At 40.7% G+C, this 16,416-nt stretch overlaps 1 protein-coding gene across 29 annotated transcripts in view; it reads right to left on the reverse strand.

Annotated features, from left to right (window-relative positions):
- The window catches only part of NRXN1 (neurexin 1), a 2,145,734-nt gene that overhangs the window by 1,476,076 nt on the left and 653,242 nt on the right, over positions 1-16,416 (reverse strand). For 11 of the 29 annotated variants that reach the window (XM_082249472.1, XM_082249474.1, XM_082249501.1 and 8 more), the window contains one exon: positions 15,646-15,759. The exons of 16 other annotated variants lie outside the window; for them this stretch is intronic. In XM_082249472.1, coding sequence (XP_082105598.1) covers positions 15,646-15,759 — 114 coding nt within the window. The remainder of the gene's footprint in view (positions 1-15,645; positions 15,760-16,416) is intronic. 2 more of the 29 variants (XM_082249479.1, XM_082249497.1) reach the window with 1 other exon arrangement.

A 16,416-nucleotide genomic window follows, 5' to 3' on the forward strand; every position in this document is an offset into this window, starting at 1 on the left:
TCTACAACTCTAGTGAAAATATGTGACACAATTATTTTATAATGGTATTGGCAGAACTGGGCAAAATCCACCAAAAGCTGAAACTTTGATGACAAACAATTCTGCCTCTGCTGAGAAAGATGTAACCAGGACGCAGCCACGAATGCCCCACATCCCCCCCAATCTGGTTCCCTTCCTCAAGTTTACTATTTTCAATATATATTTAACAGAAATCCAACGAATAGCGTGACAGCCCGTTTCAGAAGTAGTGATGAGCTTCGTGTTTGCCCATTCGCCGAATGGCAAACAAATGGGCTTCTTCGCAGGAACTTTAAATCCCTGCATCTATATTTAATTGAATAGGTTTTATTTAATATCCATAATTAATATTAATCATCTGCTGGCCAGGGAATCAAACCCATAGCCTCTCATTTGCTAGCTTGTTATTATACTAGCTATATTATACTAGCTACGCCATCGAGCCAGCTGATTAACCTAAGACTCTCTCTGCCTAACTAACTTCTATCTGAGTTTGACAACTCTTTTATAGAGCTCTGACGTCACCAGCGCCCCATAATCCATTGCTCAGGAGCAGTGAATAAATTACTGAGAGAGTCTTAGGTTAATCAGCTGGCTCAGTGGCATAGCTGGTAGAATAACAGGCTAGCAAAAGAGGCTGGGGGGTCCGATTACCCTGGCCAGCAGGTGATGAATATTAATTATGGATTTTAATTAAATCCTATTAATTGTCCCCGCCCCTTCTGACGTGACATCAGTAATTTATTCACTGAACCTGAGCAGTGGATTATGGGGTGCAGGTGACATCACATCCCTATAAAAGAGCTGTCAAACTCAAGTAAAAGTTAGTTAGGCAGAGAGAGTTTTAGATTAATCAGCTGGCTCGGTGGCGTAGCTGGTAGAATAACAGGCTTGCAAGTTAGAGGCTATGCATTTGAATCTCCCCTTGCCAGCAGGTGATTAATAGTCACTTACATTTAAGCCTTTATTGAGGACTTGTGATTGTTTGTATGTTCGCTAGAATATTTCCCCTGTTCGAGATGTTCTGGTGCGAACTGAACAGGGGGGTGTTTGGCTCATCACTATTCAGAAGCAATAGAAGGTGAATGGACTTCAAAAAAGAAATCATATAAGTAAATCAGATACAACATTACATGATCTCTGTAGACTAGAGGGGTTGGCATTAAAATATTATCAAAAATCAAAAAGTGGTGAACTAGGAATTCTCCAGCTTCAATTATTCCTACCAGCTTGCTCTTTTTATGCAGTTTTTCACTGATACATACAAGGGTTGATTTACTAAAGTTAAATAGACTGTGTACTTTGCAAAGTGCCTTTGTACTCTGTAAGAGTGATTGCTCCAGAGCTTAGTAAATTAGGTAACGGCTCACTTTGCAAAGAATACCCAATCATGTGCAAGGAAAATTTAAAAAAAAAAAACATTTTTGCTTTCACATGATTGGCTAATGGAAATCAGCAGAGCTTCTGCTAATTTACTAAGCCATGGAGCAGCTGCACTTGCAAGTGCAAGTCTATTTGCCTTTTGTAAATCAACTCCATAGACCCAAAGATCTCCATTTTGTAAAGAAATATACAATCACAGACCATGTGCTTCAAGTAGATGTACCCCAGTCACTAAAATCTTATATATGCTTTAACATGTTAATGTGATTTCAAAAATAGTTTTCAGTCTTTTTAAGTTTGCTATTTTAACTAAAACAATGGCTAGTTTCCTGCCATGAAGGTTCTTGTTCGGACATTTCCTGGTATAGGGTGACAATTGTCTCACAACTGTACTCCTGTGTTGTCACTCTGTCACATGTGGTCCTGGTTGAGAGAATACAAGTGACCATGCCAATACATATTGCACAGGCATGGTCCACCGTTTTCACTATCAGGAAGGAGGTCCCAAGCAATGATGTGCAAGTAAACACTGAACTGAGTGCATGTAGACAGGAAGTGCCTAAAAGGGGCTGGTGAACATCCACAGCACAGTAATGCAACAAAGGATGGACAATAGGTGAAAACAATCATTTTAGGGAAACAAAACATGGCAATTGTTTAAATATACACAGTGCTTTAGCTTTATAGATTAGATTTACTAAAAAAAAATGGACATTGGCATGGTGTGGTGTCCTAATGGCCAACTGTCAGGAGTGTCTAGCACTCCTGCTCCTCATTACAACAGCCTGGGTTTGGTTGTGGCATTCTCCTTGTCTGTATGTCCACCTGCAAGCTGAATAAAATGGCAAGTCTCTGTGTGGAGACCAAACCTGATTTAAAGTGGAACTACACTTCATCTGAGCACCACAAACCAAAATTTCTATTTAAACCATTTTTAATATTCAAAGAAAACTCACCCACCCATTCATGTATCCATGCTTTATTTTCTTTGAAAAACAACCCCTAGCATTGCAGGCCCTGGCCATCTTGAGTAAGGGCAAATGATTCATGCAGTATTTACTGGAATCCACTTGCCCTTAGCTTTGTCATGCAAGCAGGAGAGGGTGGTCTTAGCTGAGAAAGCCCCTCCTCCCCTATTGAGGACTCCTGGGATGTATGATATAATTTGCCTAGGCATACAAACCAGGAAGTAACTGGAAAAATGTAAAAAAAAAGTTTAAGGCAAGCATAAATGATATACTTTCCTATCTATTTACAATTAAATACAATTATATCATTACTAAAATAGTCAACGTTGATTGACAGAGGGAAGTTCCATTTTAAGTAGGCAAGCCAAGCCTGCAGTGTCATGCTTGTTATACTACGTTTGTTACATGTGTTCAAAATGTCCATTTGTCTGTCCTGCTCTGCTGTTTGGATTCCCTTGTTGATAACCTTGGATTGGATATTGACTGCCTTCCTTGTACCCAGACTGTCGTTGAAACACTCTGCCTGTCTACCAACCGCAAGTACCTGTTTGCTTCGCTCAGTTTGTGCATGCCCTTGCATGGTGGCCAGGCACTATAGCATTGTGCTTAAGTCCTGGAGGCTACTGAGTACCGGTAGGTCTGCTTGCCTTATGGGAAAGGGGCTGCTATAGGTGAAGGACATAGCTAGCTACTGTATAGTGTCCGACCACCTGCATTAGTGGTAAGCGTGACAAAGACTGTTTATTCAATATGTAAAAAGCAGCATCTTACTGAAGTTTACACCCATCCATATAACCTAGTTTAGAAAGATTAAGAGCCATTAGGTATGAGAGATCTTTACGTTTTCCATTATTCTTTTTTGCAGAATACAATATAACACCTTCAATATGTGCCTCACTGTATTCACAATTGTATGTGTCAACAGATATGAACTCCTTTCTTGAATCTAAATCAAATGATGTCGTCATAAAGAGAAATAGGGCTCTAATCATCTGACTATTGATTTGTGCTCTTTCTGTTCACACAGTAATAAACAGACTTCTGTGCAAAGCTAGTTAAGGGAGTTATTACCTCCTAAAGAGATCATAGTGCTGCTCTTGAGAATGCCTTTGTCTTTTTTTTTTTTCTGTGCAGCACTCAAACACCATCACCCATGTTTTTCATCTACTTCCTAAACCAAGATGTTGATTCAGAGATAATGAAACCATGTAAATCCAGAGTTCTTTCACATCCAAACATAACTCATTGGCCTTGCAACTAGGTACTCCCCACCTTACAGTATTGCACTAAATCTCATACATGTAACACTCCCCTCCCATCATTGAAATAGTAGCAGAGCAAAGTCTTTGAAGCAAAGGAAACGCCAGGAATATAAGTCTCACTAAACAACATATAGGCCTGCCCGCCGCAGACACAGCTGTGTACCACCCCATGGCCAATGTTCTTGGAAAGGTGCCTCAGAAAAGCATCATTAGTACATGAAGCATTAGGTAAGCACTGGCTGAAAAGTCCACTTCACAGGTGCTGTAGGCTATTAATGTGGAGATGTGTAAGGTATTGCACTTGGGGACTAAAAACTTAAAAGCACAAAACCCTTTAGGGTGGGACTTCTGGGAGAATCAAAAATGGAGAAAGATCTGGGAGTCTCAGTAGAAGATAGACTTAGCAATAGCATGCAATGTCAAGCTGCAGCTGCCAAAGCCGGCAGAATATTAGCATGCATAAGGAAGTGGAAGTATTCCCGATATAAAACTATAATCCTAACACTTTATAAAACTCTGGTCTGACCACATCAGGAGTATTCTGTCCAGTTCTGGTCGCCAGTCCTCAGAAGAAGGGATGTGTTGGAGCTGGAGAGAGTCCAGAGAAGGGCAACTAAATTAATTAGGTGATTGGAGGACCTTAATTATTAATAGCACTTACAAGCGCTTGATTTATTCTCCTTGGAGAGGAGATGTATGAGAGGGGACATGATAGCGATTTATAAATACCTTAATGGTGATCTCAGCATAGAAAAAAAACTATTCAGTCACAAGGAATGCATGAGGACACGAGGCTATAAAATGCGATTAGAGGAGAAGGGTTTTAACCTCAGGCAACGCAGGGGGTTCTTTACAGTAAGGGCTACAAGACTGTGGAATTCTCTACCACATTTGGTAGTAACTGCATGGAGTATGGATACTTTTAAAAGGATCAAAACATTCAGGGGTATGTGTAAAGATTACGGCCAAACACACCTACACAGGTTGAACTGGATGGGCTATTGTCTTTATTCAACCTCAACTACTATGTAACTATATGCAACTATGTAACTATGTAACATGGGCTTTCCTTGTAAAAGATCAAACAAACCCAATTTGGTAACCCTAATCTATTCAAAATTAAAAAAAATAGTTTATACTGAAATTGGACTTTCCTAAGGCATGCACATCTCGCTGGCCACTAGTATTTTCAGTTGGAAAACCCCTAAAACTTCATATGGGCTTTTCCCTGTAAAAAGTCAAACATTCCGTAACCCTTCCACATTCTATTCAAAACTGAGAAATAAATATATTTGGTAAATTTGGGTTTCTCAAGGTCTGCTCACTGACCCCTTATTCTACACTAAGGATTGGTGTTGCTTCTGAAAGCTGGTTTGTCACCCAATTTGGGGATGAAAATGCTTCTTTAAATCAGACCTGATTCATTCAGATGATAGAACATTGGTACCCAAGTTTTAAAAATGTATATGCATTTCAGTAAAATATTAACTTCAAAGTAAAACCTTTTTCAAGGTTTTCAACTAAGCATCTATAAACTGATGTTTTTATTGCAAAAATCATTAAACGTAGAAAATTTAGCAGGGGTGTTTTGCTCAACTGTTTTTTTAGCATATTTAAACAATTCCCATCGCATTTATTTATTTTAAGACAGTAACACCAGAGATTCAGAGTGTAGAGTAAGAGACAGAAAAAAAATGACATGAATTAGTAAGTGGAGCATGAAGTCGGAATAGCAGCATAAAAGATTCATTGCATGGAACTGTCAGAAAGGTAGGAGCTGATATGACTCTACAGATAGACAAACCATTAGTGAGTCTACACTTGGAGATGGAAGATGTCTCCCCAAGAGTGAATAATATTACAAGTTTGTGTGTCTACCCTGCAGATAGAGAGGGATGAAGGGATGACAGAGGGGAATAATAGCACGGCACATTTTGCTAAAATAAACTACTCGACAAAAACAAAAGGTCACAGTGTGAAGATCAATCTTGTTCCAGTGAGCCCATCAGCAATGGGCTTTGTCTGTGACTTCAAAAAGGCAAGTACAAGATTAAAGGTCTGCTAAACCTAAAGTAAAAAAGTTACACAAAGCTCCTACACATCGGAAACAGGCTTCAATACTTAGCACTGAGGGGAGCTAACATTGCAGTGGATGACTTCAAAGAAAGAACTAATTGTTTTCGTAAAACAAAAACAAAATCAAAAACATTAACTACAAGAAAGAAGGAAAGAAGAAATTCATAGTATTTTGATCTGAGGTTGCATCCAAACACCACTAGGAGTCAGAAATATTTTTTCTATTATAGTATGTGTATCCATATGGCCTCATTTACACAGGCAAAGAGATACACTCAAAAAGGCATCTGCACCATGGTAGCTGGGTCCTCTGTTGTTTCACTTATTGCTGAATGGGGTAGTTTAGATTAACACATTGCAGCACTTTACGGTTTTCCTAGACACGTTGATCTAAAAAGACATTGAACCCCTCGACTGGACCTAGGAGGGGGTCTCCGGATGTTTCGCAACCTTTATGGTGCTCGGAGGCCTCGGCCTGGCCAGGTATTTAGCAATCCCCAAATCCCCTTGGGGAGGGGGGGGGATGGTTAGTGGCAGGTCTTCTCCCATTTGCCTCCAAGTTTTCAAGAGTTTTATTTGGTAGGGATTGTTGCAAGATTACATGCATGTCGCACACTGTTATCCCATGCTACCTTTCACCTTGGTTTATGGCTAGGTTTTAATATCCTGCATGATTTGTTTTATATCTATGTTCTACTTTTGACTCATTTGACTGCTACCTGGTTGCAACTGCCACTGCGAACCTCTACTGGTTTGAGGTTCTATACACTTGATTGTTTGTTCCTTATGCATTGTATTGTGTTTGACAAAATAAAAACCTTTTTGATTGAAATTAAAAAGACATGTTAAGAACTCCAAGGTTGCTTTACTTACCAAACCCATCAAAGGGGTTCCCAGACACACTCAGACCTTGATATTTTTTATGTTTCTGGGGACCAAAATCACAAAGGCAATGGCCCCAAAAAGCCCAGTAGTAGATGGTGATGAAAAGTAAATTGACATGGATAATGATCAATGAAAAGATTAAGTCACCATTTTTTAAGATGCCTCCTCGAGGTTTGAGAGGGTCCTGGACCTCTGGATCCATTACCTCTGAAGGTGTGGATATGTTAAGACTTTTCTCTTTACATCCTTTCTTTTACTTTCTTCCCCTTCTTATCCTATTCCTTCTTCTCTTTTTACGTTAGGTGAAGACAAAGTACCCCTCTAGTTATCACAGATTGTGATTTCGTGTATAGCTCCTGTTAATGATGAATAGTTGCTAGGGAACAGTGAGGTACTTTGACATAGCATTGGTGTGTCCCACTAGTGGGCGCAGTACACAATTATAGTGTCTTGCTGGTTGAGCTTCTTATCGCTTTACATTTTTTATACTTATGTCACATATAACTTGTGCCTTATTGTTCTGTTGATTTTGACTTTATCCTCCATCTTCTTTGCTGGACCACTACACAATTTTATTGCTTTAAGAATGCTCAACTTTATTGTTATAGAGGTAAAACTTTAATAAACATATTGAAACAGAAAAGACATTGAAAGACTTTAAAGTAGTGTTCGACCGATATTGGTTTTTCGTTGCCGATACCGATATTTTGGCCAATGCATATTGGTATCGACCGATATTGGCCGATATTTTCGTACATTTAAAACATTTTTTATTTTTTTATTTTTATCACTTGACAGGTACTCTTGTGGAGGGTTCTGGGGGTCTAAAAGACCCCAAATCCCTCCTCTGCACTTAAAAGCATTCAAAACACCAAGTTTGGCCGTTTTGAATGCTATCATTTTTTTTAATCTGGCACCAGTACCCGGAAGTGATGTCATGACATCACTGCATTGCCTATATATCTAATTTGTACATATGTGAGTGGCATATTCAATAACATTTGTAAACGGAATTATGCTATGTGACATAATTTTACCCTCAAATGAGCAATATTTGGAATATCGGCAATATGGGCCAGTTCCGGGGCCGATACAGATATATCAGCAAAAGTCAATATCGGCCCTCAATATATCGGCCTTGCCAATAATCGGTGGATCTCTACTTTAAAGCCCAAATAAATGTTCAGTTTAAATAAGATAAATACAGTGGGGAAAATAATTATTTGATCCCCTGCAGATTTTGTAAGTTTGCCCACTTACAAAGAAATGAAGGGTCTATAACTGTTATCAATGGTTTATTTTAAATGATAGAGACAGAATATCAGCCAAAAAATCCAGAAAAAACACATGATACAAATGTTATAAATTGAGTTGCAGCTCAGTGAGTATAATAAGTATTTGATCCCCTACCAACCAACAATAATTCTGGCTCCCACAGACTGGCTACAGTCATGTGGTACAAAGATTAGTCCTGTCAATTTAAGAAGGTGTTCCTAACAACAACTCATTATGTGTATAAAAGACACCTGTCCACAGAATCTCTTCCATTCAAATCTCACCATCATGGGCAAGACAAAACTTTCCCCACTGTACATTCCAGGTACATTAAAACAAAAAGAGGGCAAAGTCTTACAGCTAATTTATTTTTTATTTTTTGAAAAGTAGCCACAGTCTCAGCAGAAAAGCCCACATACTGTAAAAAAGGCCTGTTACTTTTTGTGTGGAGGCAGCGGTCTCTCCGCAGCGGTCAGACACACCCTCTGATAAGTCAGAGCTAGAGCTCTCCAATGAGCAATAAGCATAAGCTTTGCTGACTGCAGAGATTTTGGTCTGACTCAGGTCCAACCTCTGAAAAGAAATCACTGCTTCTAGAGAGCAAGAGTCCTTACCTACAGTGTGTTGACAGGTAACAGGCTTTTCTACTAAGGCCCCTTTCACACGAATGACCTGATCAGATCCGCCTGCCAGTTTTTTAGGCGGATATGATCGGATCCTCCATGCATCCCTATGGGGCAGCGGATGTCAGCGGAGACATGTCCGCTGACACCCGCTGCTATCTGATTCCGATACTGTCAGAGAAATCTGGACGGAGGGAAACCCTATTTTCCATCTGTCCAGGGGATCAGATCGGATGGGATAGGATGAGAGCGGACAGGCGGTCTGTTCTCATCCGATTCCCCCATAGAGGACAGCAGGGCTCTGACACCTCCCTCTCCGCACACAGAGCGGAGAGGGAGCTGTCACCTGCCTGCTCAGCGGGGATCGGCGGATCGATCCCCTGCTAAGCAGCACGGAGTCCGCCAACGGAGGCGGACTGTGTGAAAGGACCTTTAGGCTGCAGATGCTTTCCAAAGAAACCTTACTACATGCATATTACCACATTTTGTTATGCACGTGGAAGGTATTTTATTGATTAAAACTTAGGCCCAATTCTAAATCGGCCATGGAGTGGCATGTGTACTGTGGATACTGTGGATCAGTGGTGACTGCTCAACTTGTACAACTCAGTAAAAGGCTGAAAAAAAGCCGGGTTCTCCATAACTGAAAGCATGTATCTGCACATCTAGCAGTTAGAGACAGATATGTGACCCTAGATACAGAAACAGTGCATCCAGGGCCAAACATCTATCACTAATTGCAGGTAACAGCTGGTTGTATGGATACATGCTTACAGTCCTGGCTCCTTCTAGCCTGTCATTGAGTACAGGCTGATAGGCCTTCACCTAACGAAACACCTATGGTCCTGCCTGGAGGTGTCTGCAGTATACTTGCCTACTTGCCACACAATGGTCAATTTAGGATGTAAGAATGAGTTCCTAAAGGGTAAGTTCACCCTTTCACAAAAAATGAAAAGGTGCACCAGGGTTGGTCAGAATATTTGGAGTTAGTTCACCTTTTCATTTTTCCATTAAAATTCAGTTGGGCTTTCAACTTTCAGATGGTGGCCCTAGTAATGCAATCAAAAACAAAATAAAAAAAATACCATAAAGTCTTTCTTTTACTGTTCTTCTTTATGATCTGGAGTACAGGTCCCTAGCTAGGTTAGCTTAGGACTGGGAATTGCTTACATCTAACCGGTTCTCCTTTGGAGTCCTGGTGTTTGGGATACCACACAGTTCAATAATGGAGGTCGGGTGCGCTTCCCCCGAGGCACAGTATGCTCCCTTTTGGCGTGTCTTGGGGGTGGTGCCCTTCCGTTGTGGGGGTCGCCCCCGTTATCCATTAGCTGGTAGCCCCCTTTTTAGGCTTTTCTGGGTCAAGGTATGGTCCCACTTGCTCTGACTTATTCCTGGATAATATATATATACATTGTTTGCTGCATACCCACCCCACTATGCTGTACTACATGTTTCTACTACCACTTGTTGTGTAACAGTTTTCATTTCTGTACCATTTCAGTTATTGTTTGTACTTGCTATTCTCGAATAAAAATTTATTGAAATTAAAAATACCATAAAGTATGTTGGGAAATGGATAGTTCTACTTAGCTTTCAGCGCAATTGCAAACTATCACTACCTATGCTGAGCTGCTGCAATGCAAAGCAAAGCAGTCAAAACAATTGTTTCGTTTTAGGAGTAGCAATGTTTAAATAACTTTTCTGACATCAACATTAGTTTAGTTTTTGCCTACATGCTTTATTTAGTAACTCAACGTAGCCACTGATTAGTTAGATGCACAAATTTTAGTAATATATAAGATGTGAAATGTATATAAAAATACATTTATGCAGTATAATACTCCCCCCAACATGTTTAGAAATGCTTTTTGACAACTTTCAAATGGAACATGTAGAGAAGAGAGGGGAAGCAAAACCATATTAATTGTCTCTGCTGAATATTAGAGAATAAAGTTCAATTGGGAATTCAATGTTGCAAGTGTAGAACATGAAACCTACAATTGCAGTGACAAATGACACAGTGAATTGACCTGAAAATAATGTGGATAGAGAGGCTTTTTATCTAATTAGGAAGGTGTTATGTGTTATATTTCATGGTTAAAATGCTACAGTGTGACATTAGATGGACTAATTATGTGAAATATGTTGCTGGGCTGTAATTGGTGGTTTCAGATGAATCAAAACAAATGCTGACAATCTTTTTAGCATTCACAAAAAATAGAATAAATAACTGAGTAATGTTTTGTCCAACAAGGTAAACCTTTTGTTTAAAGCGATTAATTGCCCTGATTTTAGGATTCCATAAAATTACTTTGAATCAAGCAGAATATTCCCATCACACATGTTGCTGGAGATGGCTTGAAGTGAGTGCTGTAGCACCCACATGCCAGGGAACTGGTGGTCAACACGAGTCAAACCGGGAACTGGTAGTCAAAACAAGCCAAGCTGGGAATGGGTTGTCAACACAAGTCAAATGGGGAAAAAGCAGTCAATACGAGTTAAACAGGGAACCAGTAGGTAAAACACGTCAAACTGGGAATTGATGATCATCACAAGTCAAATGGGGAAATAGCAGTCAACATGAGTCAAACCTGGAACTGGTAGTCAAATCAAGCAAACTGGGAATTGATGGCCAATACAAGTCAAATGGGGAACTAGCAGTCAACATGAGCCAAACCTGGAACTGGTAGTCAAAACAAGCCAAACTGGGAATGGGTGGTCAACACAAGTCAAACTGGGAAATGGCAGTCAACACGAGTTAAACAGGGAACCGGTAGGTAAAACACACCAACCTGGGAACCAGTAGTCAAATCAAGCCAAACTGGGAATCGATGGTCAACGCAAGTCAAATCAAGAACTAGCAGTCAACATGGGTCAAACCTGTAACTGGTATAGTCAACACAAGCCAAACTGGGAATGGGTGGTCAACACAAAACAAACGGGGAAATGGCAGTCAACAAGAGTTAAACAGGGAACCAGTAGTTAAAACAAGCCAAACTGGGAACCAGTAGTTAAAGCAAGCCAAACTGGGAATCGGTGGTCAACACAAGTCAAATGGGGAACTAGCAGTCAACATGAGTCAACACAAGCCAAATTGGGAATGGATGGTAAACACAAGTCAAACTGGGAAATGGCAGTCAATACGAGTCAAACAGGGAACCAGTAGGTAAAACACGTCAAACTGGGAACCAGTAGTCAAATCAAGCCAAACTGGGAATTTTGATCATCACAAGTCAAATGGGGAACTAGCAGTCAACATGAGTTTAACCTGGAACTGGTAGTCAACACAAGCCAACCTGGGAATAAATGGTCAACACAAGTCAAACGGGGAAATGGCAGTCAACACAAGTTAAACAGGGAATCGGTAGGTAAAACACGCCAAACTGGAAACCTGCAGTCAAATCAAGCACAACTGGGAATTGATGGCCAACACAAGTCAAATGGGGAACTAGCAGTGAACATGAGCCAAACCTGGAGCTGGTAGTCAACACAAGCCAAACTGGGAATGGGTTGTCAACACAAAACAAACAGGGAAATGGCAGTCAACACAAGTTAAACAGGGAACCGGTAGGTAAAACACGCCAAACTGGGAACCAGTAGTCAAATCAAGCCAAACTGGGAATCGATGGTCAACACAAGTCAAATGGGGAACTAGCAGTCAACATGAGTCAAAACTGGAACTGGTAGTCAACACAAGCCAAATTGGGAATCGATGGTCAACACAAGTCAAACTTGGAACAGGTGGGCAACACAAGCCAAACCTGTAACTGGTGTGAACTTATGTCAAACCATATATCAACAGCATACAACGGATCTTCAATACAACATCCAAGAATGTATTAGGAGATTACATCAGAGCAGTAACTTGCAATATTTAGAGGCCACTCAGGACCCCTTCATCAGGCATGTGGACACTTTATTAAATTCTTGGATGTTATTTTAAAGATCCATGGTGTGCTGGCAAAATATGTTTTGACTAATATTACTTTAGACTCCACCTTAAGCTGGATACACACTATCCAACTTTTGTGGTTAGATTTCCTTCAGATTTACATTTTCTATGTAGTGCAAGGGCCTGCCTGATTGCATACAAATTGAAAGTGTTTAGGTTTGACCTCATATTGTATGGTTTTGGTAAGTCTAAAGGAAAAAGTCTTCAGAAAATCTTATAGTGTGTATGGCCCATTAGACAGAATGGCCCTTCCTTTTGTTCTTGTTTTTGATAAACACTTTTCTTTACCTTACCGTCCTTTGCTTTTGGATTTCTTGCCTAGGAAATAATAGGTTTGCATGTGTAGGACTTGCAACTTTTGTGTCCCATGCATGCACGCCTAGCACTCTAGTAGGATCATTTTGTCTATACGTTACCATAATCGCCAATTCCATGGCAATTATGCTGGAAAAAGTCAGGAAAAAGCTGTGCAAAGAAGATTTATGATGTTTACATTGCATAACTAAAAGCAACAATTAAATGTCACTTTTCACCAGTTGTGAATTAATACATAGATCAATATTGGTTGAGTGCTCTAGGATACCACCCTATGCATGAAGTTCTCTATGAAATGAGCCCAGTAGAGTATACTGTAAAAGGAACTAATCCAGCAGCAGCAGTCAGACATCTGAAACCCCTGCATTATAGGAACTGCATGGAAAAAGTGTGAGTGCAATGGATTAGAACGCTCGGGGAACCTATCTCTGCTGACAGATCAGTTTTATTTTTGTCAGTACAGCATAGTGAGTCCTTCCTCCTCGAACAAGCTATTCCCGCTGCAGGCATGTTATCTATCTCCCGCTGTACCTCCTGGAGCATGCCTGCATTCTGATCCTTATTATGTCTTACTGGTTTAAAAGGACGGATATCTACCAATATAGCTACGGTATAGAATTATATAACTCTCTATTAGGAACCCTGCATATTTTAAATGTACTCCTGTGTGTATGTGACAGGGGGCATTCCTATCAATTGAAAAGAATAACAGAGCATGGATGTGACAAAAAAAAATACAAAATTGAGGAACCCAGAAGACACTGTATATTTAGTATTATAATAAAGCAAGAAGAAGATTTCTGTTAACAGTTAGAGTGCTGAAATATGATTGTTCATTGGCTCTTATGGGTTACTGCACTAAATGCCATCAAAAAGTTATATATATATATATATATATATATATATATATATATATATATAAAGGTGCATACAATGATTGCAATGATCTACACACAGCAAACTGAATGACGCCCTAGCAGCGCTAGATCTTAAGTGCAACCCAATAGCTGGGAAATACAGTCAATCATAAAGTTCATGCACAGTGCCCGAATGACCTCCAGAGATGACAGTCCAAACAGGTCAATATCCTTCAGCGTTCACCACACAGGACCCTTCACCTCACCTCTGTTGAAGTCACTTGCTGACGAAATGCATCAGGACGTGGTCACGCGGTCACGAGGTACGCCTACGCCAGACGCCGGACCCGGATGTTCGCTCCAGCTAAGGTACCAAGCGGCGAACAGACAGCACGGGGACCGGCTGCAACACGCAGGTTTACCTCTGCATGCTTTCAATGCCTGTCTTTTATTATCTTTTGTAAGTGCAATTGCTACAGGGGAATGTTTTACTTTGGGAAATAAAGAGGTTTCAGTTAACAGTACTACTCTATGAGACCTTATTATTTTTGCATGCACTGCCTTTGATCGTTTGGCCCCATATGAGATCACCCCACAAAACGGTTACCAGGTTATCTGAGACCAATCAGGAGCTTTTCTGGTGGAGGCCGGTTCCCCTTTCAGGGTACAGTGGAGGTCGGATGGTCCATTCTCAGCTAGCGATCGGCATGGTGTTTGGGCTTATATTGACCTGATATCTGGTGAGTGTATTACCTTAGGGGTGAGCACCGTGGTGAGGTGAAGGGTCCTGTGTGGTGAACGCTGAAGGATATTGACCTGTTTGGACTGTCATCTCTGGAGGTCATTCGGGCACTGTGCATGAACTTTATGATTGACTGTATTTCCCAGCTATTGGGTTGCACTTAAGATCTAGCGCTGCTAGTGCGTCATTCAGTTTGCTGTGTGTAGATCATTGCAATCATTGTATGCACCTTTATTTATGTGATTCATTGTTATAGCAGCAGCTTGCACTCATATGTGATTTTATGTGATTTTTATCTTGTCATTTCCATGACATTTGCTGATTAAGCGCCGGGTGAGCAGGTTTCGTTAGTTCCCCCTTTTTTGTCTACATTCACTCTTGCTCCCTTTTATATATATATATATATATATATATATATATATATATATATATATATATATATGAGGGCTGTTCTGCCTTCCAAAATTATTTGTATTTTAGTCCATCCAGTCCTGATATTTACACCAGCACAACTTTGCCTGACACTGGATGGAACCTGATATTTGCTGCAGTTTTACTTTCACTTTCAGGCCTCCCCCTCACTAGTGATGAGCTTGGGCATGTTCTGACTAAGATCCATGTGTCTGAGCCCACCAGAAAGCTGTATAGGTACATACATATTCACCACCAGCACACCATGGATCTTGCAAAAGCAGTCCAAAAGCTTTATTGCAAAAAAAGATCACATAAAAATAAAACAGTGCAACATTTCGGAGCCACGCAGGACCCCTTCATCAGGCATGTGATGAAGCTGTATAGGACAATCATCTTTGGCCGTGTGTATAAGTGCAGCTGTGAGGCAGGGAATGCCATGGCCGTAGGTGGTTGGCTTGTACAGGTTTCTGGCAGGCTCAAATACATTGGTTCAGGTCTTAGTATGAACACACCCAAGCTCATCACTACTCCTCACCCCCACTCTGTGACTAGATAGAGAAGCAGCACACATATGAGCATGTCTTCCTTGTCACTCTTCTCTCTCCTATCAGCATCTTCCTAACTCTGTAACTCTGCTCTCACCTCTGATCAGCATACTCCTTGCTCTTGATTGGCTCCCTGTGCTGTATCCCCACCCCCCCAGTATACTGACTGCAGGTGAGGCCAAGTCAACTTAAGTAACTTACAATGCTTGCATTGCAAAAAAAAAAAAAAAAAAACACACAATGAAAGCCCAAATCCAAGAGTATGAAAAATCCACCCTTGCAGTGAGAATGCTCATTATGTCTAGGTACAGTGCAGGCTGTGTTACTTACCTGACTCCCTGCCTTGCCTGGTTCCATCACTCTCCTCCTCTGCCTGAAGTTTCGGTCTGTGGGCCAAGTCCCGGTATTTGGAAAAGGCTTGAGTGTGACTTTGGCTGGTCCCTGCTGGAGCGCGAAAGAAGGTAAGTATTTATAAAATATTCCAGCACCCCTATACATAATGGGCATTTCACATTAAAGATTTTTTCATATTCCTGGAGTTGGGCTATAAAGGATGTGTAAAGAAGGATTTTTGTATCTATTTATAAGAAATCAAATGCGCTGCAACACTTAATTACAATTGCATCTGCAGTTTGGGTTTTCTCTTAGTCCCTCTGCAATATCCACAATATCCAGCAAATATCTGTTGATCCTGCCAGCGAGGTCTACCTAATGTACCTTTCTGCAATAGTGTGGTGTGTGGAGGGGGTGTGGCTATCAGCATTTTAACTGCTGATTCACATGGCTGTATCTTGTCAAGCAGCACCTTGCCCCACCTATTCCTGCCCACTATTGTCTGGATTGACAGCACTGCCCCTGTTACTGAAACCCTACCAGCATAGGCTGCAGTGTCTGAGAGGTGGAGTGTGTGAGATACAAATGAAGGAGGATTTGGCTCAATCAGGGAAGGTAAAGAAAGTATTTTTTATTTTCTTATTGAGGCTTGTGCATCACATAGTTAGTGGATTTGGGATTGGTTTACAGAAACTGAATTCATTGTGTCTTTTATATAGGTCTGGATTTCAGCTTTATTGAACAAGCCCAGTAGTATTCAAACTCATA

Source organism: Pelophylax lessonae (genome assembly GCF_965119305.1).
Source record: "Pelophylax lessonae genome assembly, chromosome: 3".
Classification (NCBI taxonomy): Eukaryota; Metazoa; Chordata; class Amphibia; order Anura; family Ranidae; genus Pelophylax; species Pelophylax lessonae.